Source organism: Schistocerca gregaria, chromosome 4 (assembly GCF_023897955.1).
Source record: "Schistocerca gregaria isolate iqSchGreg1 chromosome 4, iqSchGreg1.2, whole genome shotgun sequence".
NCBI lineage: Eukaryota > Metazoa > Arthropoda > Insecta > Orthoptera > Acrididae > Schistocerca > Schistocerca gregaria.
The window spans coordinates 88,486,460-88,511,467 of record NC_064923.1 but is presented as its reverse complement, the minus strand read 5'-3'; the positions used below and the strand labels follow the sequence as shown (position 1 = coordinate 88,511,467).

Sequence of the window (25,008 nt, the reverse complement as noted above, 5' to 3'; positions counted from 1 at the left end):
TCAGTGTCAGCCAGTTTGCCGAGGCATACGGAGCTCCATCGCAGTCTTTAACACTGGTAGCATGCCGCGACAGCGTGGACGTGAACCGTATGTGCAGTTGACGGACTTTGAGTGAGGGCGTATAGTGGGCATGCGGGAGGCCGGGTGGATGTACCGCCGAATTGCTCAACACGTGGAGCGTGAGGTCTCCACAGTACATTGATGTTGTCGCCAGTGGTCGGCGGAAGGTGCACGTGCCCGTCGACCTAGGACCGGACCGCAGCGACGCACGGATGCACGCCAAGACCGTAGGATCCTACGCAGTGCCGTAGGGGACCGCACCGCCACTTCCCAGCAAATTAGGGACACTGTTGCTCCTGGGGTATCGGCGAGGACCATTCGCAACCGTCTCCATGAAGCTGGGCTACGGTCCCGCACACCGTTAGGCCGTCTTCCGCTCACGCCCCAACATTGTGCAGCCCGCCTCCAGTGGTGTCGCGACAGGCGTGAATGGAGGGACGAATGGAGACGTGTCGTCTTCAGCGATGAGAGTTGCTTCTGCCTTGGTGCCAATGATGGTCGTATGCGTGTTTGGCGCCGTGCAGGTGAGCGCCACAATCAGGACTGCATACGACCGAGGCATACAGGGCCAACACCCGGCATCATGGTGTGGGGAGCGATCTCCTACACTGGCCGTACACCTCTGGTGATCGTTGAGGGGACACTGAATAGTGCACGGTACATCCAAAGCGTCATCGAACCCATCGTTCTACCATTCCTAGACCGGCAAGGGAACTTGCTGTTCCAACAGGACAATGCACGTCCGCATGTATCCCGTGCCACCCAACGTGCTCTAGAAGGTGTAAGTCAACTACCCTGGCCAGCAAGATCTCCGGATCTGTCCCCCATTGAGCGTGTTTGGGACTGGATGAAGCATCGTCTCACGCGGTCTGCACGTCCAGCACGAACGCTGGTCCAACTGAGGCGCCAGGTGGAAATGGCATGGCAAGCCGTTCCACAGGACTACATCCAGCATCTCTACGATCGTCTCCATGGGAGAATAGCAGCCTGCATTACTGCGAAAGTGGATATACACTGTACTAGTGCCGACATTGTGCATGCTCTGTTGCCTGTGTCTATGTGCCTGTGGTTCTGTCAGTGTGATCATGTGATGTATCTGACCCCAGGAATGTGTCAATAAAGTTTCCCCTTCCTGGGACAATGAATTCACGGTGTTCTTATTTCAATTTCCAGGAGTATACGAAAGGATGTGGGTTTTAAGGGAGAGGGTAAGGAGTCATTCCAATCCCGGGAGCGGAAAGACTTCCCTTGGGGGAAAAAAAGGACAGATGTACACTCGCACACACACACACACACACATATCCATCCGCACATACACAGCTTTGTGCGGATGGATATGTGTGTGTGTGTGTGTGTGTGCGAGTGTACATCTGTCCTTTTTTTCCCCCAAGGGAAGTCTTTCCGCTCCCGGGATTGGAATGACTCCTTACCCTCTCCCTTAAAACCCACATCCTTTCGTCTTTCCCTCTCCTTCCTGAAGAAGCAACCATCGTTTGCGAAAGCTAGCAATTCTGTGTGTGTGTTTGTGTGTTTTGATCATGTGCCTGTCTGCCGGCGCTTTCCCGCTTGGTAAATCCAGCCACTCTTCACAAGGTTTAAAAAACTCTCTATTACTGTTGGATTAACTTTCCTACATAGCTTATAATTATATGTGACATTTGAGTACAAAAGCCTTTTAATATTAAAATTTGTGCATCATGGTCTGAAAAGCCAATCACCCTTTTACTAACTGAATGCCCATCTAGTAATGATGAATTAATAAAAGTATTGTCTGTGGCTTTGCTACTGTTCCCCTGCACCCTAGTTGGAAAAAATACAGTCTGTATCAGATCATATGGCTTTAGGGGATCTACCAACATCCTTTTTCTTGCACCATTATATACAAAATTTATTTTGAAGTCACCATGTATAACTAATTTCTGGTACTTCCTACAAGGTGAATCAAGAATCCTTTCTAGCTTGAGCGGAAAAGCTATGAAGTCAGAGTTAGGGGACCTATAGACAACAACAATTAGAAGTTTAGTTTTACTAAATTCAAATGCCCCGGAACAATATTCAAATATCTGTTCAGTGCAGTGTCATGATACGTCTATGGAATCAAATGGAATACTGTTTTTTACGTACATAGCCACATCCCCACCCCACAAGGAACTCATTGAGAAACAGCCAGCTGTTCTGTATACTGGTAACGGTAGCCTCTGAATTGTCAATTTATTTAAGTGATGCTCTGATATACTGATAATTTCAGAGTCAACATCTATAAGCAGTTCACTAACTTTATCTCTAATAGCCCTTATATTTTCATGAAATATGCTAATTCCTTCTGTACTTGGAAGCATTACATCCTTGGAAGGTGAGCCCTTAGAGGGACTTCTTTAATCAGATGTCTTCCATCTAAAACGAAGTTGCAGCTATAACACAAACTACTACAGGAATTTTTTGATGAGTGATCCCACTACCACTCACTACACTGTCACCTATAAGCTTTACCAGCCTCTCTTTCCCATGCTATTGAGGTGCAGGCCATGCCTAGTGAAACCCGTAGTACTGATAGACCCAACTGGCACCACTGAAATGTGACCCGTGCCCTCTGCCATCAGCGCCCCCTCCAGCCTCATGTTAACGTGCCTAACAGCCGCATTAAGATATAACCGATCATGATGCGGAAACAGTTGCATGAAATGTACATTAGTGCATCCAGTTTGAGTAGCTGTCTTTACTAGGTCACCACCTACATCATATTTCCTGTCCCTATCAGGACTGTTCCCTGCTCCACCCACTATCACTATCTGATCCTCCTTCATAAAATTTCTACATAATTCCCCTATGCTGTCAGTCTCCTGAGCCCACCCTGCACTAGGCTTCACAATGTTGGTGACCTGGTACTCACTCCCCAACACTTCCAAAAACTGCTGGCCCACACTTCTAAAATGCAAACTGCCTAGCAGCTGAACCACCTTCTTTCTGTTAGACTTTGCAACTGACCTAGGCCTCCTAACTGCTGAGGACTGCTGCATGTTACTTACATCTACAGCTACAAGAGGCTCCTCTCCACTCAACTCTGACAGCTGGTCAAATCTATTGCATATATGCAAAGTATAACTGTCTGAATACCTTCTCCCCCTAGCTGCCTTCTTGCCAACTGCCAGTTTCCACCATTCCCCACCAACCTTCAGCCTCCGCAACCTGTCTGGTTCCTCCTTTGCGCGTTGTAACTGCACCTGAAGGTCACAGATCTTACGCTCCTGCTCCTCTATCAACTTATTTCCACTACAAATTCTGCATTCCTAGGAGAGGCTCTCTCTAGAATGTCCAATATCTTCCCATCCCCCCCCCCTCCCCCACCGCCCATGAAAATACTTTGAATGAATCCCACACCGTAACCCCCTACTCACAAACCTATGACAGAGCCCACAGTTCTCACTCATGGTGAAAAAAACTATAGATATATATTATTTAAGTTTAATTTCACCAGTAGAACTACTTATAGAACTAACAACAGTGATCTTGAAATTCTCTGTCTACTAAGAAAGCAACTACTTGTATTAAGCTACCTGTGTACCTCTGTGTAAACAACACAACGATTAATGATTTACATTTCTTCTCATTCTTAGTATTCATGAAGTGCAACAGGGTTTCTACTGATTTTCAGACGATAAAATTCATTACTTTTTCATTACCCGTTAAATTGAATTCATGACCTCTCAAAAATATGTTTCGTTCAATGACAAAAACATTTTTTGTAACAAACCTGAAAACCATTGAAATGAAAGCTGAATGTAATAATTCTTATATCCCTTGGACTGTATTTTAGCATGAAATAAGTAACTGTATAATAATTGTAGTATACTGTTCATCAGATGCTGTAAAAAAATTCAGGTCTCACTACGGTGGGGTATGGCTATTTTCAAATATATTTGTCATTACACCCAATTAAAATGCAAATAGTACTCTGGTGAAAGTGTACAATTTTCCTTAATACAATATAACCATTATAAAATTAAAAATTCTGTATCAGGTGATAAATTTCACTGTGGTAGATTCAGTATTTAAGTTTCTTCATTTATATTTTTAAAATGAGATTATAATTAGAATAGTTTTATATTAATTATTGACAACCTCTGAAGAAATACCTTTCCAAAAAAAAAGACATAGGTTAAAAAATTTAAATAGCAGAGGGAGTTGATAGAGTTAAAGAAACAACTGTTCTAACATAATCCTTCTGCTACACATTAGATTGCAGCATGGTCTTGGGCAGTGCTACAGTTTACATGTCATTTCCACTTTGTATATACACCTCATCTAGGCCGGTGTCAATGAAGCCACACCTCCAGATTTCTCCCTCTGGAGCTGCCCCTCAATGTCCCAAATCTCAGTAGCTGAGGCTGTGCTAACAAGGCTTGCACAGATGAACATGCAAGTCCCCTACAGATAACAAATACTTTTTCAGAACTCTGGTGAATCTTTATAATATATATTATAGTTTATTAAGTGGACTGCTGAATACAACATTTTTGGGTTAGTGCTATCTTGCTACTGTCTTCTAGAACTGCACCTGACTGACCTGTAAGACAAAAGTCATGGCCACTCACTCAGTGACTTTTTCTTTACTTTCATTACCATTTGTTCATTTTCATACTCTTTCATGACCAGTAGACAGCCTGTGCACTGAAAAGCTGTTGTTTTTCTTGATTACTTATGGAAAGTGAGCTATTTTGACACTGAAATTACTTGTCCTCAGGCAGGCGAAGAGGAGGTGGAACAATTGACTGAGGACTATCCAGATGATGCATTTTTAATGGTATCTCAGCTGCACTGGGAAGATGAAGTTGTATGGAATGGAGATGAAATCAAACATAAGGTAATAGCAAAGCATGGATGCAAATTATTGTGTGTTGAATTTATTTGCTTCTTGCATCCTAACTATTGAGAAAGGAGATTGCTATTTAACTTTCTCTCACAGATTTCTACATTCTCAACTCTTCCTCCTCTAGAGGAAAGTTGCTTCTGGTGCAGGTTGCCAAGCTACATTGAAGGCAAATTATTTATCTTGTTGTACAATGTTCAACATCATTCATATTTCAGTTGCCTTCCTTATTTTTCTCTCCCATAAACCCCTAGTTTCACGGATAACCAAAGCCTTTCCAAAGTTGTAATACAGTTCTCAAATTGTGGTGCACACTTGCAGTTTTACCTCCCTGCCAAAGTCTTGTGGAGTGTGCGTGCGTGTGTGCGTGTGTGTGTGTGTGTGTGTGTGTGTGTGTGTGCCAAAGTCTTGTGGAGAGTGTGTGTGTGTGTGTGTGTGTGTGTGTGTGTGTGTGTGTGTGTGTGTGTGTGTGTGTGTGTGTGTGTGGGGAGGGGGGTGCACACACAAGCGCTCAAAGTGCAATGTTGGGAGAGACAGTGCTGCATCTGACCAGTATGTGATTTTTCCATACTCATGAAGACCGTGATTCCTGGTTAGCTTTCAGAGCTGTCCAAAAGCTTTCTAATTTTTGCAGGTTGTGAAAAAGTGTGATCGATACCTTTCATAATCAAAGGCTGGGGTTGTTGCAAAATTGGTGCCATTGTATGGTAAGAAGGAAATCTTTCTGTTTCTCTGCTCTTGCTGCAACATCTAGTTGCTATCTGTGTATACTCAATATTGTTACACCTATTATTAGAAGCAAAGGTCTTTTTCAGGCAGTAGGTTGCCATCATGGCAAATCTGCCTGCTATTAAGTAAGTAGTATGCTCTAGTAAACTGGTATATTGCACTATATTTTAGGTGATGCAGAAGCTCAACAGCAAGACAAATGCTGCTGGGTGGGTTCCTAGTAGTGGCAACAGGACTGCCCAGGCTTTCAGCCAGCCAGGCAAGGGAGTGCCCCACATAGTTGGAGGCTCTGTCAGGCTGGGTTCTGGCCAGATGCCTGGTCTGTCCAGCTCCGTCAACAAGCAGAACAAGAACATGTATGTGCTTTTGAAAATGTGTTGTTCCCTATTCCATTTAATACACTGCAAAGTTTCAGGTTGTAAAATAGATTATTTTGATTAATATAGAAAGGAAAGAATTTTACTGAGCATGCTCAAAACTTGTTCAGGTTTTAAAATTAGTGTGTGTGTGTGTGTGTGTGTGTGTGTGAGCGCGCGCGCGCAGGGGGCGCGCGCACATATATCATATTCATTCTACAACTAGACCCAAATTCTGCAAACCATTGTCAGGTATGTGCTAAAGGTCACTTTTATAGTACAGTGTACAGTGAAAGCCATGTTTTACATTTTTGTGTGGTCCAGAAATAAAAAAATGCAAAATTGAGGAAAATGCAGAATTGAGTAAATTATTAAAACTCCAAAATATGAGAAAAAGCAAATGTAACTGGCATATCTGATTAAAAATTGTAATCCTCTCCAATACATCGTATAAAATCTGTACAAGTGAAGGAAATTAAATGTGCAATACAAAGTTTTGTATAATAATTTGTGGTAATGAATTTCATCAGTTTTTAAAAAATTGCAGATATGTAACAGCAATTAAAAACTCTTACAAAGTTGAAATTGGTATCGAGGTACGAGGTAATAGAGCTGAACCATGCCGGCTTTTGTCCTATCAATTCTCCTCCAGAGATCGTACCCTTTTGGCGCTCGTGATGCAGTCCCAGGATGGCTCACACGGGGAGAGGTGATGGACCGAGGAAATGTGTGGAGTGAGGGGCAGTTAATAACAGTGTGTGGTTGGTAGTGAGCATGAGAGGAAGCCTTGGCAGCAAATACTATCATGACGAAAAGTCCATTCGAGTTGGCACTTTCAATTAATATAAATCAGCTACTGCCATTTGATGTGTAACTAGTAATCACTATAGCAACCAGCTGTTCAGAGATTTGTTATATAATCCTAGTTTGTTGCTTTTACTGATTGTGTCTGTATCAGAATTATTGTCTCAAGGGCAAATGTGTGCCTATTTAGATATCTGGTAACAACTCATTTGGCAAAATTTTTAATTATAATTGTTATTTGAATTAATTTTTTACTTGAATAAAACCTTGTATACAATGAAAGGTGAATGAATGTGCTGGCTGTTGGGTGATGTAACAAGTTGACAGTCAATAAGAGCTCACTAGCCAGAAATGGCTGACCTTCCTTGATTCTTACTGAGCATTTCCTTTCAGTGTTTGAATTTATAGGTTTGACAATTGATATTGTTTCTGAATACAGTACATCATAAATACATACTAAAAGATGTTATTGAGTTATAAGTGGCACAAAAAAAAGGTGGTGGCTGGGCCCTTTGTCACATAGTGGCTCAGTCTGGAACACTTCATGTCGAATGTCCTATTTTTCAATTGTTGCTGCAGCCTAGCAGTAGTTGCATCATAATTGCCCGATGAAGCTAAATGTTGCAAGTTGTGCTGGCAGTGTCGATCATGGATTATGTCCGCATTTCCTCTCTCATCTCTCCCCTCTCTACAATGGCCTAAAGCTCCACCACCAACCACTATGCAAACCATCTGCCTTTTGTGCCACATGTAACTCATTCAGTCACATTGGTGTCAGTAGGAAAAGATAGGACGAAGTCTGGTGAAACTTCGAGTGAGAATGTGGAATGGAGGTAAACCTTAGTAGGAAGAAATGTAAAATAGGAGAATCTTTAGCACTGATCTTGTGGGTTTTTCACAGGGGCTACGGATTTATGGTGTAGAGTCGCAAAAAACGTGAAGTCAAAGAATGTGAAATCGATGTTCCACTGTATTAGGGTTTCTTTCTTATCATTCATGAAAAGTTGGGAGAGTGGTTCCTTGTATGGTTCTGTGTGTTTTAACATTGGAATGATTGTATCTTCATGATCTAAAAAATCATTGTATAGACAGCTGTAAAATATTGATAGATGCACCAGTTCTTTGTTTTTCTCAGTAGGTTTTCATTAGATGTTTGATGACTTTCTTGATGTATATGCCAGTTAAGACGACCAACTGTTTTTATTGCACTATCAGTTAAGTCTGTTACTGTTCATGGTGCCCTTATTTTTAGGCACTTAGTGTCCACTGTTAGTCTGGTTAGATGGTTTGTGTGGAATACCTTTCATAGACAGACTTCAATTTCTCGTATCTGAAGTATAAATTTAAGCCTAGGGAACTGAGCCAGCTTATTTTGCAACATCTGAATGCACTGAATGACATGAGGAGGTCACTGAATGTTATTTCCTCATCCACAATGCTCTGCATTGTCAAACAAATTCAGTCCTATCCCAAAGAGTCACAAGAGTAAAAAAAATATAGCACCCAAAATACAGACTATTTTTCCCAAACACTTCAGTCATGCAACCTCACATCGCTTCCTTTATTCACACAAACTACAGTTTCTTTCTATTAATATGGCTTTCAACTGTTTATAACTGTGAACATCATTGTCATATTGTCGCAGAAGAAGATGAGTAGTGCTGTGGTGTAGTGGTTATGATAGTAAACTGTTGCATGGAGGGGCATGAGTTCAAAACTCATCTGGACTGTACAATTTTAATTTCTGTATTCAGTTAGAGTACATTATAGAAGTATCCACAAATGTCAAGAATCAATGCTTTGCAGCTGTATATGTACTGTATGTGTTCTGGCCGGAGGCAGTTCGCTTTGCGCTCTTGTATGTGCAAGTGCTGAATAAACCTTCATTAAGTGAAGTTAGTGTTCGTTATTCATCTGATTACACCTTCTTCTATGTGACATATTCTGGTGGAGATGCTGGGTATTGGAACTTGTGATTTTTCATTCTCGTCGACACAGTGGCTCCCATCAGGATATCAGGCCATGACAGAGCCACTGTTTACGTGACGAGAAACCTGAGTTCAAGCCATACTCAGCAGATCACAGTCTATCGGACACAGAAGAAGAAGATGTTATGATGACAGCAATGGTGTACCACCACATGAGACATCCTTCCGGGTTCTCTGGTGATGATGGCCAAGATCCAAACAAGTGGCTGAGGTTATATGAGCATATAGCCAGATTTAACAAATGGGATGACACTGTGTGTTTGGTTGACTTATTTTTCTATTTGGAGGGCACTGCCAAGCAATGGTATGAAAACGAGGAGAAGTTCAGAAGGTGGGAAGTATTCCTGGTGGAACTGTGCAAGTATTTCAGCGACACACGACGACAGAAGTGCGAGGCTGAAGATAAATTAAAGTGCAGGGCACAGCATCCAGGAGAAACTACAGCATGCTACATTCAAGACGTCTTGGAGCTGTGTAAAATAGTGGATCCTAGAATGAAGGATGAAGATAAGGTTGCACATTTCATGAAGGGTGTTGCTGAGGACATGTATCAAGCCCTACTCCTGAAGTAGGTTTCGACTGCAGACGACTTCATAAAATGGTGCCAGTACATTGAGACAATGCATCAAATAAGAATTACACACAAGAAGTTTAAACGGCTTCCAAACGTTGTATTGATGTCTGTGATGGAGGAAGCAACTGATTTCACAAGTGTTCTTTGTCAGATAGTGAGAGCGGAAGTTCAGGAGGCACTTGGATTGCACGGCGAGCAAAAAACTGATACACTTCAAGAGGTCATAAGAGAGGAAGTGGAACAGGCATTGAACCCAATCCCTTCTCCTTCATTTCAATGGTGAAAAAGTCGAGACCCAGGTGGAGTTACGTTCGTACAATGCCACATGAGGAACCTGTTTGGACACCAAGGAAGACTGATGTCTGGAGGACCCAGGATGACCAACCAGTATGTTTCCACTGCGGAAACCCCCACTGGACATGGGGTGCGCTATTGTTGAGAAAGGCGGTGGACATTTGATGACTCCCGTGCCAGAAGACAGCAGACCGATCTTAGGCAACTCCGGGACGACAAAAATGTACAAGAAGATGTGGGTGCAGGATGACACAGGTCACCATTGCCACAAGCTAGCCACTGGAAAGGATGTTCCCCAACATGGTGATAGAGGTCTCCATCACCGTTTAGAAGCTCCAGCCGATCACCTAGCCACCACAACCTGAAAAACTAAAGGGTGCGACCTTCCTTGGAGGTGAGGCTGCTGAAGAGAAAAATCCTCCGCTGTCGATCACTACAAAAATAATTGGAAACTACGTTGATATCCTCATGGATGGCTGACCAGCCCAAGCTCTTGTGGACTCTGGAGCATCATTTTCAGTCATTTCGGAGAAGTACTGTCGCTAATTGCAGAAAACTGTATTCCCTGACAACAAAACATCTCTGCTGAAGGTGGCTAATGGGAAATATGTGAAACCTACAGGAAGATGTACCATTTGTGCGAGTATAAGTGGCCATACACAGCTCTTAGAATTCATCATCTTACAAGAGTGTAGTCATTCTCGGATGGGACTTTTTGAAAGCTTCTCAGGCAATTATAGGTTGTGGTCGCCCGAACTTTATGCTGGACGAGATGAGATACTGTGGATAGGAAGATGTGCCCCTGAGTGTGTGGAGACTGTGTGCTGGATGAAGTGATCATTCCTGCAGTCTGCACTAGAAAGGTAACTGTCACATGTCATGCCATGCATCAGTCCATGGATATTGTAGTGGAATGTAAGAGAAGCATACCACTGAAGAATAACTTGGTCATCCAGCCTCTGTCGTCTCGTTTAATAACAGATTTGGTGAATTGTGGATAGTGAACTGTCGCCAAGAACCGCAGATCCTTCCAAGATGCATGTGCGTAGCAAACGCTGAGCCATTAATTGAATAGCAGCTGAGCGTCATAGAAACCTCACATGCCTAGTCTGTGGGTGAAATTAGTGCTACCACCACGAGACAAGATCTAGCTCAACTATCACCAGATCTCACTAAGGAACAACAGAAGAAGCTACTTGCCATTATTGAAGAGTTCTCTGAATGTTTCAATCCATGAGTGAAGAGCAAAGTAGACAAATTGATGGTGAAGCACTGGATTAGCATTGGAGACCATCAACCAATAAGCCAGAGAGCATACCTTGTGTCAGCAACAGAACGTCGAATAATTCGCAACGAGGTAGAGAAAATGATGAAGAAGTACATCATTCAGCCTTCACAGAGCCCATGGTCGTCACAGTGGTTCTCTTCAGGAAGAAGGATGGCAGTTGGCGCTTTTGTGTTGATTACAGGAAGCTTAATAAGATAACTAAAAAGGACTTTTCCTCTCTTCCACGAATTGATGATACGCTAGATTGTCTGAAGAGGGCCAAGTTTTTCTCAACCATAGACATGTACTCAGGATACTGGCAAACCAAAGTAGATGAGGCTGATGATGAGAAAACTGCATTCATCACCTCTGAGGGCCTGTGTGAGTGTAATGTAATGCCATTTGGTTTTTGTAATGCACCAGCAACTTTTTAACGGATGATGGATAATCTTCTAAGGCATCTGAAGGGGACGATTTGTCTTTGTTATGTAGATAACTTTTCTCAGACACATTTGATTAACATATAAAAAGACTGAGAACCATTCTGAAGTGTCTCCGACAAGGCGGACTGAAACTTAATCCAAGAAAGTGTCTCTTTGGAGCAAAAGAAATTAAAATACTTGGACACCTTGTGTCAAACGAAGATGTGCAGCCAGACCCAGAAAAGGTGAGATCTGGAACAGAATTTCCTATTCCTAAAAGTATTAGAGATGTGAGAAGCTTCCTTGGATTATGTTCTTATAACTGTCGTTTTATCAAAGACTTCTAGGACACTTACAAAAGCCGAGAGAGACTACTCAACTACAGAAAGAGAATGTCTTTCTGTGATCTGGGCCATGAGCGAATTTCAACAGTATTTCTATGGAAGGCCATTCACCGTTGTTACAGACCATTATTCACTTTGTTGGTAGACAGGTCTTAAGGATCCAACTGGATGACTCGCGAGGTGGGCACTATGTCTTCAAGAGTATATGACATTACCATAGTGCACAAAAGTGGAAGAAAACACCAAGATGCCGACTGTCTCTCAAGAAACCCTGTGCAAGACCATCAAGACTTTGATGAAGATAGTGACTGTCACGCTGCACTCCAGGATGTCTGCTGAGTAGGACGAGGACTCCAAGATATCTCAAATTATGCTTGCCTTAAATCGGTGAGAGGATGTGAAAGGACAATTTAAGGTATTTAATGGATTACTTTGCAAGAAAAACTATGATCCGTTTGGAAAGAGGTGGCTACCAGTGATTCCTAAATACATGCGCTTAGATGTTCTACAAAAATTCCATGACGCACCTAAGGCCGGACATTTAGGATTTATTAAGACATACTATAGGATCCTCCAGGTTTATTTAGGAGTGTTCGTCACGAGGTGTCGCACTGTCAAGAGTGCCAGAGGAGAAAGGCAGTTCCTCAGAAACCACCTGGCCGACTCATACCAATTCCACCACCGAAATGCATTTCCAGCATGTTGGGATTGACCTCCTCAGACAATTTTCAATGTCTGCTTCTGGCAGTAGATAGATTATTGTTTGCACTGATTATCTGACACACTATGCCATTACAAAAGCCGTGAAAACAGCTGAAGCATTCGAGGTATCCAAATTCATCATGGAGGACATTGTATTAAAACACAGTGCCCCAAGGTCGTTAATTACGGATTTAGGGAAAGTTTTTCAATCGAATCTTGTGACAGAGATAAACCGTCGGTGCAACATTACTCATCACATGATGACTGCCTACCATCCGCAAACTAACGGGCTTACTGAATGCCTTAATAAGACCTTGGCCAATATGCTATCAATGTTCGTCAGTGTTGAGTAGAGCAACTGGGATGAGGGGCTGCCTTTCGTGGTGCTTGCCTACAACATTGCCAAACAAGACACCACAGGATTTAAGCCATTTTTCCTGGTGCATAGGCGTGAGGCAACAATGACAACGGACACTGTGTTTCCGTTACATCCTGATGATATGGACAATGACTACATCGGCCAGGTATTAACCAGAGCTGAGGAAGCTCGGCAGTTAGCTCAACTCTGCATGCTGCAGGCTCAAGGAAATGATCGCTGAAGGTATGACGTGAGCCACCGCCCTGTTGTCTACCAGCCTGGTGAACTCGTCTGGATCTTCACTGCTGTTCGGAAGGTTGGTCCGTATGAGAAGCTCCTCAAGCACTACTTTGAACCTTATAAGGTTGTACGACAGTTGTCTGATGTTACTTATGAAGCTGAAGATTTCGACTCAGACACAAGACGACGAAAGATCAGAGAGACAGTTCTCATCCTTCGAATGAAGCCCTATAGGGATCCTGCAACACAGGGTAACTTCGAAGCTCCAGCAACAGGCAACAAGTGGAAAGATGACGAAGGGTTTAGCGGCAAAATAAGTTCTAAGAAGATCACCACCAGGGCGAGAATCAGTCATCAGGAGTCGGAGTATGAAGGACCAATGACTCGTTCTTGGACTAGAATGACGTAACACCGAGACGCTGTTCAATTAAGGAGGGAGCAATGTCGCAGAAGAAGCTGAGTAGTGCCGTGGTGTAGTGGTTATGGTACTAAACTGTTGCATGGAGGGTCGTGAGTTCAAAACTCACCTGGACTGAACAATTTTAATTTCTATATTCGGTTTGAGTACATTCTTGAAGTAACCACAAATGTCAAGAATCAATGTTATGTAGCTGTATAAATACTGTATGTGTTCTGGCAGGAGGCAGTTCGCTCTGCGCACTTGGATGTGCAAGTGCTGAATAAACCTTCATTAAGTGAATTTAGTGTTCGTCATTCATCTAATTTCATTTTCTTCTGCGTGACAATAGTGACAATATAATGTCCATACAGCATCACCATGATTGCTCCATGATACATTTCTTTCCATGTTTGAATACTAATTTTCCATGTTTTCTGTGTGTTTCTTCCCTCTCTGACTTCATAGATTCTTGTTCCACCTTATTAATGTCTAGATATTGGCAATGTGTTATGGTCCATTGTAGATGAGATGTTGAAGTACGGAATCTGCTCCGCTTTATTTGTCTTCGGAACTTTTTCCAGATAGTTTTTTGATGAACTGTGTTGTGATATCACTGTCGTATTCTGACTGGGTACAAACATGTTTGTTTCAAATAATCCTCCTCGAACGTAGCCACTCTTTAGAGTTGCCAGTAGCAGATATGTTTTGAAACTAGTTTCATAGCTAACACCACTTGTGTTACATCTGCTGTTGATTTGGGATATTGGCCTTAAAATCTACTGGCACTGTCCCTCTATTAGGAGTCCCCTGCAGAAATGTTGAGCCTTGCTGCTTCTATAGCCATCTATAATTTTGAAAGTGTTGCCAGTGCAGGATATTGTGTGTGAACTGACCTCTCGATTGTGTCCTCTAAATGTTCGATGGGATTGATGACAGGCGATTTGGGGCATTATCATCCATAAAAATTCCATTGTTTGGGAACATGAAGTCCGCTCTAAATGGTCTCCAAGCACCCTAATATAATCATTTCCAGTCAATGATCTGTTCAGTCGGACCAATGGCCCTAGTCCATTCCATGCAAAAACAACCCACACCATTATGGTGCTATCATCAGGTTGCACAATGCCTTGCTGACAAGTTGGGTCCATGGCTTCATGGAGTCTGCATCACATTCGAACCCCACCATCAGCTCTTACTAACTGAAACTGGTACTCATCTGATCAGACCATGGTTTTACAGTCATATAGGGTCCAACTGATATGGTTACGAGCCCAGGAGAAGTGTTGCAGGTGATGTTTTGCTATTAGCAAAGGTACTTGCATTGATCATCTGCTGTCATAGGCTTCCTGCACCAGAGTTTGCCGCACTGTCCTAATGGATATGTTTATTGCATGCCCCACATTGACTTTAGTGGTTACACAGTGTAGCTTGACTGTTAGCAACTCCTCTCAGTCCTTAAGTAAACACTGCATTTTCTGTGATGTAGGTAACACCTGATATGTGATGTTCTTGGCACATTCTTGACACTATGGATCTCAGAATTTTGAATTCTCTAATGATTTTCAGAATGGAATGCCCGATGCATCTAGCTCCAACTACCATTTCATACTGAAAGTTTGTTAATTCCCAAGTGGCCTTAATCATGTTGGAAACCTTTTCACATGAATCACCTGAGTACAAATGGTAGCTCCTCCAAAGTGCTTCTCAGTTATACCACGTGTACACGATACTAATGCTGTCTGTCTATGTGTATATTGCTATCCCATGAACTTTGTCACCTCAGTGTATATTAAATCAGTTTTTCTACCACATAAAAATAAGGTATTACTTTCTCCTCTCGACAATCATGTTGTCTTTTTCCTACAGAAATTTCCTCTCCAGACTTCATTCTGTGCAAGCTCAGACGTTAAACAGACCTGAATTTCTTTTATGTGGGCACTTAAGTATAAACTTTCTGACTGATACTCCAGAGAAAAGAATGTTAAAGGATTTACGTGAATCTGGCAAATTAGTTAAGACAGTGTATTTCCAACTAGAGTTTGAGGTAACAGCAGCAAAGTCATAGACAGCATCTTCACAGACAAACATTATCCCTGAACCTACTCTGCAAATAAATTTCCTGTGCCTTATCCTCACATATTCTTAATCCTCCCACTACCCTAAAGAATCAGCTGTAGAAGAGCAAGCCACTCATCACCAAGCGTTATCTCAGACTGGAACAACTGACCCATATCCTTCGCTGGGGCTTTGACTATCATCATTTCCTGTAAATGAGGCACATTATACCCATACTCCTTTTCACCTATCCTAAAATGGTATTTTGTTGCCCACCTAACCTACACAGTATTGTAGTCCCTCCCCGTGCCACATCCACTTCCATCCCCATGCCATGTGGGTCATATCCCTGGGGAAGATCTGGACGCAAGACCTTCCTGATTCATCCATGCAGCACATCCTTCTCCATTCTTGTCACAGACCCATCGTGTCCTATGAGACCTAGGGGGCCACCTGTGAAAGCAGCCATATCACATACCAGCTCTGCTGCAACTTCTGCACAGTACTTTATGTGGGCACGACCACCAACCAATTGTCTACTTGAATGTATGATTGCATGGCCATCACCTACTTGTGGCCAAGAGCAGAGTTGAGCACCTTGTGGTGAAATTTTCTCCTAAGCACAAAATGTTCGATTTCAATGGATACCCCACAACTCAGTCATCTGGATTCTTCTCCCAAGTGCCAGCTTTTGTGAACTATGTAGGGGAGAGAGAGAGAGAGAGAGAGAGAGAGAGAGAGAGAGAGAGAGAGAGAGAGAGAGAGCAGTTCAGCAGAGAGAGGTTGTTTCATTGTTTTGGTTTGTCAGTGATGTGGGGGAGTGGATTAGGAAGGAGTGACAGAGAGAGGTAGGGGAGACTATGGTGAAGAGAGTTTGGGTGCAGAGTTTTAGAGGAGACTGAGAACAGGAGGATTACTGGAACGCACAGTGAGGGAACGAGCGAGCAGGGGTGGGGATATTATTTGGTGGCTTGTCACCTTTACTCGTAAAGTATTTAGAATATTACAATTTATTCATAGATGGCACAATATGAGAAAAGTTGGTAATGACCTATCAGATCAGGATGTGCAAATAGTACTTACATTATTGAAAAAAGTGTCCACTTGCAATGCATACATTTAAAGCCAACCTCAAAGAGAAACTTATACAGAAGTCTATAGTACAAATGTCAAACATACATTTCTACAAATACTTATGACTTCCATTTATAGCTCTTTCCCTGTATAAAATTTAAGAGAGATATGCCGTATATAGTTTGTGATTAATGCCATTGAACTATCATGCAGAGCAGGAGGGAGCTGTAGCAAGTCACAGTTCTGTTACAGAATTTCACTACAGACAATACTGCAAATTGCTGAAGAATGTCACTGGACAGGCTAAAACAATGCATTACATCAAGGGAATAGAAAATCATCAAGTTCTCAGAACAAAATTAAAATGATATAGTCTATAGTGAAAGAGGTGTGAAGGCAAAATGTCAGTGCTCAACGTATTATACCTTTTTTGATTGAGATGGAAACTATTAGTGATTCAAAAGAGTTGTCCAAAATATTTGGTGATTGTGTTATATTCAGCAGGCTAAATCAATTTCTTTCTTTCTTCCCGACCCCCCTCCCCCCACCCACGCCTTTTTTTTTTTTTAAAAAAAAGCTGTCCAAGACAATATCACATGCAGCTACAGGGAATGAGTGGAAATGAAATTGAATCAATTATTAAATCATTTAAGATCTTCATGGTAAAAGTGAAATACTGAGTAAGATTATAAAGACCAATGTACTATGTATTAGTTCTGTACTAAGTCAGCTGTGCAGTGCGTACTTCAGATGTGGTCAGTTTTCCAACAGATTGAAATATTTTTAAAAAAGGGAATGTAGACACACAGTGCTATAGCTTTTGCAAATGAAGCTAAAGATCTGTTGATCACTGTTGATATACTACTAGGGTCTTGTAATGTAGTAAACCTATATGCTAATGTACCAATAGATGAAACTTTAAAAAATAATAAGAATAAATTTAACATGCAATAGCAACATAGAAGAGGTAAACCCTTTAGAATTTCTTGAACTATTGGATTTTAGCCTAAGTTTTAATTACTTTAAATCTGGTGAGAAAGTGTATGCATAGAGGCATGGTTTGGCAATGGGCAGTTACCTGTCAGGGTTGTTAGCTTACGTGTTTATCAATAATGTAGAGATGACCATGTTTTGGAATAACCCACTTTTGATGCAAACTCTATGTAGACAGTACATTTATTGTAACTCTTCAGGCTTTCCCGGCAATCTAATGACATCTTGGGTTGTTGGGTGTTCTGCCGGATATCAGCGTCGTACTTGCACGATATTTCGGCCACATAGCTCGTAACCTTCATCAGGTGCGACCTGACACTGCTCTTCGAGTGGACCTGGTCCAGTATTTATGCGTATGGCCTTCCCCCTCCACCAACGGCGGCAGGCGCTTCCTCTGTGGTCCACGCCCATTTCCTGCGACCTGCTGGAGCGTTGCTGCTCCGTTTTCCGTCCGCTGCGGTTCTAGGTATTCCCTCTGCGGTCCGCGCCCACCAAACGCGATCCTGGGGGTTTCATCTACAGTCTGAGGTACCAAGCATTCCGCCTGCGGTACGCGCCCGTTCACCATGACCTGTTGGAGCGTTGCCGCTCCGTTTTTCGTCCGCTGCGGCTCTGGATATTCCCTCTGCGGTCTGCGCCCATCAGTTCCACTTCTGGGTGTTCCATCTTCGGTCTGGTGCGCCTGGAAGTCCGATAGGGGCTCGTTTTCCATCTCCATGTCTCTGGTTCTTCTGTTTGTGTAGTGTTGCACCTGGCCCCGTTAGTCCTTTAACAATTCCAGAGCTGGATCCCAGGCTCTGCTTAGCAGCAAGATCAGCAGAATATGATCATAATATTTTTTATAATGATCTGATTATATTGAACTCATCTAAAAACTAATCTGTCATGTACAGTCAAATACAGCTGCATCATAAAAGATTGATTGGTAAGCTGTAATCTGCACACACAAAATGTTTGAAAATTTTGTATTTTATGTTTTGTTAATAACATTGTACCATCTAGTGTAAGTGATTTAACATTGTTTCTTCTAATGTAAGTAACTGAAAATGAACAAAAATGTTCAAAACGAGTCATTAACAAAAATGTTATTTTCAACTCTGGCTGAAACTTTAACGAATAAATGATAAATTATCAATCAGTTTCTCTTCAACAACATATGAGAGAACATCTCAGTGAACACAATTTGCTGTCAGACTTGAAGTTTGGCTTCAGGGAAGAAATATTCACAGAAAATACTTTATTCTTTTGTATGAGGCACTATCGGGGCTAAACAATTGAGTTGAGCACAGTCAGTATTTCTTTTTATTTTATTTTTTTAACAAAAGCATTTGATTGTGTAGACCAGGGGTGTACAGACTTGCTAGTACAGTGGGCCGCAAATACATTAAGCCGACTACAGAAGGACTACCTGAAGGCATGAGAGAAACAGCGGTTTTTTAAATAAAATTTTATTAAAGTGTTTGCTACAGTGAAAATTGTCTTCCCTAGTACTCTGGGTGGGCTGCTTGTCTAGGCATTGGCGAGAAATGCTGGACACAGCACCCAACATCTTGCAGGCGCCCTGCCTGACTGTGAAGCAGAGCGGGACAGCAGCAGGACCCCACATGGCAGTCTGTTGACGAGCCGTGATGAAATAGAAGGCCTCAGGTCATTCGAAGACGGATGCGCTTAGACTGTCATGAAAGCATAAGTCCAGGGCTTTCTTAGCACACACAGCACACACCCAAGAAGGTGGTATGCGTAATGCCTGGGAAGCGGCACTCAAATCCCTACCGAGCAAGTAGAAAATTGCAGCTTGCAGTCAGCCTACTAGGTGCTTCACAAGAGGAAGACCTCATAGGTCTGTCTGCGTCTTCTATCAGCCATGACAGCGGCCTATCACATGACAGCATAGAGTAATGGAGTCCACTCACAGTCGGCAGGCTGCAGTCTTGTAATTGAAGTCTTTAAACAGGCAGCAAACAGCACATCACGATTGAAATAGGTGAAACTGCCATTCTGTCTGTAGTGGTGATATAAACAGAATGAGCAGACACATGTAGGTCGAGCTGTCCAAAACAGGGTATTTAAATCTAAATACCGCATTACTTTGGCAGTTTAGGTGCCATCTTGCTCTTGTCTAAACAGAGGTGTTAGCGATGCTGTCCACACTGTGGTGTCTCAAGTATGGACGGTCTTTCCTGTCTTTGCATTTCTTGTCAGTACTAGCACACCTTGGAGCAGCAGAGCTCAAATGTCGATTTTTATTACTCTGTACTCTAGAATTTGCAGAATTATGCTCTGTGTGTCGTCATACTGCACTGTTTGCACTCCTTGCTTTTTTTGCTGTATAACAACGAGGTACAGGCATTGTCTTGTTTTTCCATACTGGCACTCTTCACTTGCTGTAGATTACAGTTGTGACACACAGTCTGAGTTGGACTTGGTTCCTTAACCGTCCATGTCGAGCAATAGTTTCGAAAATTCATTAGTGCACTTACAAACAGGATTGCTGTGCAACAAGATATACGTAATTGGCACACATTAATTGTTTCAGAAACATTCACTTTATTTAATAAATATAGTTACAACAATGTATTCTTAAAGGAACTACATTGTAGAAGAGCCTACCCTCTCCTTTCCTGAAAGGAGAAAAAAAATTGCAACGAAGAACAATGAGGGACGCGCTGCTGTCAGAGCAATGGCGTGGCACACATAACGTGGACTGCAGTCTACGCATCCCTTGTGTAGACCATACAATACTTTTGTGTCAGCAGGAACATTATGGAATTAGGGAAGAAGCTCAACAATGATTCACTTCATGTCTGAAAAGTAGGAAGCAGAAGGTTGTCCTCCAGTGTCAACAAACAGGGTAGAGGTATGAATGTAAAATGGGGTAGCACAGGGTTCTGTTCTGGGTCTGTTGGTTTTCTTGATGTATATCAGTGATCAGCCAATAAACATGACACATGAAACAAAAATTGTCCTCTTTGCAGGTGACACAAAGAACATAAAATATTCTCTTCCATTACGAGGCTAACTGGAAACGACTGCCGTTTATTCTTAGTGTGGTACTTTGTTAACATATAGCGGAATTTTTAAGGATGTTTTATCAAGTGCTCTAGAGCAGTTTTTTGAATCTCAGCATTTTCAGTCCTCACGCTGGTCGGTTGTGTGTAGTTGGATATGGTTTATTGTGTGCTTGATTTTGACTGTTTACTGTGATAATCTGGTCTTCATATTTTTGCTCTGTTTCATGGCAGATCTATTTATGCTAATAACTGTGTAGAAGCACAAAATATTGAAGATTTGTAGAACATTCTCATGTAAAATATTCTGTACTGCTAAGCCCCCTCAGGCCTGTAGCTTCATATTTTTGCATGACAGGCCATTTTGAGTAAATTAGGAGGTACTGTAGTGGAGTTACTCTAGAAGTTTTTCCCGTCTGATACTGATACAGCAATTTAGGAAAGTAATGATTCTGAAACAAAACACGTTCTTGAATAATTCAAACTCACCAATTTATAGGCTAAACAAACACACAAAAAATGGCATCATACCATATGCCATTGTCAGGAGACTATTGCCACTTATTCTCCAGAAGCTAAAGAAATTCAATTTTAAGATGGCAATGGTAGCAAGAAATTCCTCTCAATTATTTCCGGAACAAAAGAAGAAGGAAAGGAGGCTTACTTTGCCTACTTTCACTTTTGTTATCTCCTGTGGTATCACATTCCAGGAGAAATCCGTGCACTCAGTAAGAGTATTCTGCATCCAGAAAAGGATGGCCTGGCAGATGGGCAATGTCAGTTGGCAGGCTTTGTGTTGGCTGCTGTTCAGGCGTCTCAAAATTCTAACTCTGCCATCAATGTACATGTATTCCATTATACTACAACATGAGAACTAGTCAGGAAAAACAATTTGCACATACATAATATCTCCTTTAGCATTCAACAGAAAGGTTTTCTTTTCTGAAGGCTCCCAGAAGAACTGAAAAAACTGAATACTAAATACCAGATTGTCAAAACTAAGTTGAAAGGTTTCCTTGGGACCCACTGCTTATATTCTGTACAGGAATTCCATGCAGTAGCTGAGAACTTTCCTCTGTAATGTGTTATTTATTCGTATATCCTCTCAGTTTCAGTAATTTTTTTATTTATAAATTTTCTAAATAGCATTCATTAAACTATGGACTGGCTCATTCTGTAACCAAGTAGCATTGACTTACATTGTTGTGCATAACCTGATAAACAATTAAAAAACTATTTGAAAACAGTCATCCCCATTCCTCTTTCTCGTAACATTCTGTACCTTTTTTCTTTAATAAGTTTCATGTTTGATTCCTCTCAGCACAATAGTATTACACCCCTTTCCACTGGGTTACAATATTCCCTCATTACCTAGACTCGCAGGCATGTGTGATGGCTTGTTTTGGCGGACATTTTGTTCCTTGGGGATGTTCACTACTTCAAAATCAAACACTACAGCACTTACAGCAGTCACGCCAGCCTGCTGTGACAGTTCGTTATATATCAGAAACAACAAAGCACATTGGTCAGTTACAGCACTTGTCTTCCTGGCCTCCAGAAGCATGGCCAGAATTTTCATTTCAGTAGTTGAGTACTTTCTTTCCTACTTTGATAATATTCTGTTCGCTAAATGTGATTTTTTTACTTCTGTTTCCTGTCCATTTTTATGCAGCTAATGTAACTGAAACATCAGGCCATATTCTGAACTGTAACAGCCTAGGTAAAAATCCTTTCACAAGTCTGTATATGACAACACCTCAGCATATTTTATGCTGCGTTTGACCTGTTGGAGTCCAAATTTCATCTTTTTGTCTGCTTCCAAATGGTATTCTTCCTTAAGACAGCATGCAAATTGAATTTGTGTGCTTACAACGAGTTAGTATAAGCCACATAATCCTAAGAACTGTTCTAGGTGCTCCTCATGTTGTGATCTTGGAAAATCATTATTTTATATTCAGTTTGATGATGCCTCTAAACATTATGATATGTCCCAAAAAATCTGGTATCTTTTTACCAAAATTTGACTTTTCTTGCATTGACTTTTTCACAATGTTCTAATATCCATTCCATTATCTGAGAACGTTCATTCCCTTTGTAGCTATCATATGTATCATAATTTTATTCAATTTATCTATACTTAACAACCATTCAAGGGTATATTTAAAAGGTAAGATAAAAATTTTAGGCCAGATGGTAACATCTTTTAAGATAACATTGGCCAACTTAGACGAATGCCATTTTTAGATTCCTCATTTACCTGAAGATGTTGGTACCCATGTTGCATCCTTTAAATTCCTGTTACAGTTCATCTTTTTACAACCTGCCTCTCTCTGATTCGAATATCTAGTTTGCTATCATACATCCAATACTAATCTCAGCTGTACGACAATATTACGACTATCAAATATGTAAGCTTCTGCCGGAAGGCCTTCTTCCCAATTAGACAAAACACACGCACACACACACACACACACACACACACACACACACACACACACACACACACACACACAAGACCACTATCTCTTTTGTGAACAACATATGATGATAATTACTCTGTTTCAGTATTGTAAATGAGTGAGGTGCTGCAATGATTGGCACAATGGACATGTATGTGGGAGGATGGTATTTCATGTCCCCATTTGACCATCTACATTTATGCATTCCTGGTTTAGGGAAATCACTTTCTTTCTCAGTCTGAGCTTGCACTCTGTGTCTAAATGATGTCGTTGTCTTCCTCCATACTGTGTTTTAGTTCTGATGGGACTTTCAGTTTCAGTCTAGTTAATCCATCTGCTTCATGATTTTGTGTTCAGTTTCCAGTGACTCATAGACTATTTATTAGAATTACCATTAACATATCTCCCTTTAGATGCTGGTGCAAATATTGGTTTCCCTGTCATTCTTTTTCTGGAACTTTCATTAGCGCCCCAGTATATCTCCAGGATAGATGGTGCCACTTGGCCACATCTTTTGGATTTCACTCTGTCTGTTCACTGACAAGTACTCCACTATGAATGTAATTTCAAATTTAGGGTAGCTTTTATGTTTTTCTGTGGACAAATCTTCCATCTTCTAACTTGCTATTCAAATAATTATACAGAAATCCATTTGTCGTGTGCCCTTATCTATAGTATAGTGTTCTTAAAAAGTGCATAAGAGACCTAGTGAGTATAAGATTTCTTCCAGATGACATTTATTAAATTTTATAGGTCTTTGTGGTTTCAGTCTGTAGGTTGTTATGTCCCATAAATATACTACATTATTTATGTGACAGACCTTTTGTTCCACTTGTTAATGAACATGATTCAACAAGATTCTCAAATTTGACACCATTATTTAAAGAATATATGTACACGGTGTCCCAGGAGGCATAGTTAGTATAGAAGGATGTGACGGAAACAGTAATCCAAATTTAAAAAATCTAGCAACCGTGGGCTTTAAATGCATTTTTTAAGAATTATGAGCACCTCTTGACCTTCAATATTGTGAAACAGATATCTCGTACTGCAAGCTCATTCCTTTCCATGTTTGACAGGAGGTAGTATGGACCAAAACAAGAAGAAATTGTCTAGTAAACTTGGGCTCCAAAATGTATACTTTAAGAGCTATGAGCCCTTGTTCAGTAGAAGAGATGTGTTTCACAGCAGCATGATGAACAATTGCTCATAGCTCTTAATGTATATGTTTTACAGCCCATGTTTACTAGATTTATTTGCTTCAAATGATCATTCCTGTTGTATCCCTGAATATTTACCGTGTGTGTGTGTGTGTGTGTGTGTGTGTGTGTGTGTGTGTGTGTGTGTGTGTGTGTGTACGGTTTCGATCCATGATCCATACATGCTAGTCTTACAAGATTTTGTCTACTGCAGTTTCTACCTTTCCATGTATGTCTTACTCATTAAAATTCCTTTTTATTTTGGTGACTGTATTTTCAATGTCATGTGCCTTCTTTTTTTATCATCCTACATGATGTCACTGATTTTAGCTTGCCCTTCCTGATTTTCTTTTAATAACAATTCCAAAACTTCTTTTATTCTCATAGCCATGGTATCCTTTCTTACAACTGGTTCTTTGTTCTTTATGCTTTCATGTTGTTTCCCCCTCAGATTCCTGTCCTTTCTGTAAGCCTGTCTTTCTGCTTTATTTTAAATTCTTGGTCATCTGATTCTGTTTATTTATTGCTGCCTCCTAGTTTTCTCCCATCTTGCAGTTGAGCTTTCTTGTTTTCAATCTCATTTTGACCTTTTTCATTTTGTGATGTCTATCTTCCACTTTTCCACCCTAACTCTTCTGTATCCAAACATATGTATTCTAGGAAGTCACTCATGGGTATTGGTATTGGTGTACTGATATCTGATCCTTCTTACCCCTTTCAAGAAATCATGTGCAAATGTGTGTTATGTGTACCATTGTCATGTTCCTTGGTGCTTGTGCAGCGTGTTTTCATGTCCCATTCAAGCCCCCTCCATT

General features: G+C 41.3%; 1 protein-coding gene across 1 annotated transcript in view; it reads left to right on the top strand.

Annotated features, from left to right (window-relative positions):
- LOC126267005 (transcription initiation factor TFIID subunit 1-like) overlaps positions 1–25,008 on the top strand; it is a 230,107-nt gene that overhangs the window by 56,403 nt on the left and 148,696 nt on the right. Inside the window, exons 5-6 of the mRNA XM_049971767.1 lie at positions 4,802–4,921; positions 5,828–6,012. Of these exons, the coding sequence (XP_049827724.1) occupies positions 4,802–4,921; positions 5,828–6,012 (305 nt within the window). The remainder of the gene's footprint in view (positions 1–4,801; positions 4,922–5,827; positions 6,013–25,008) is intronic.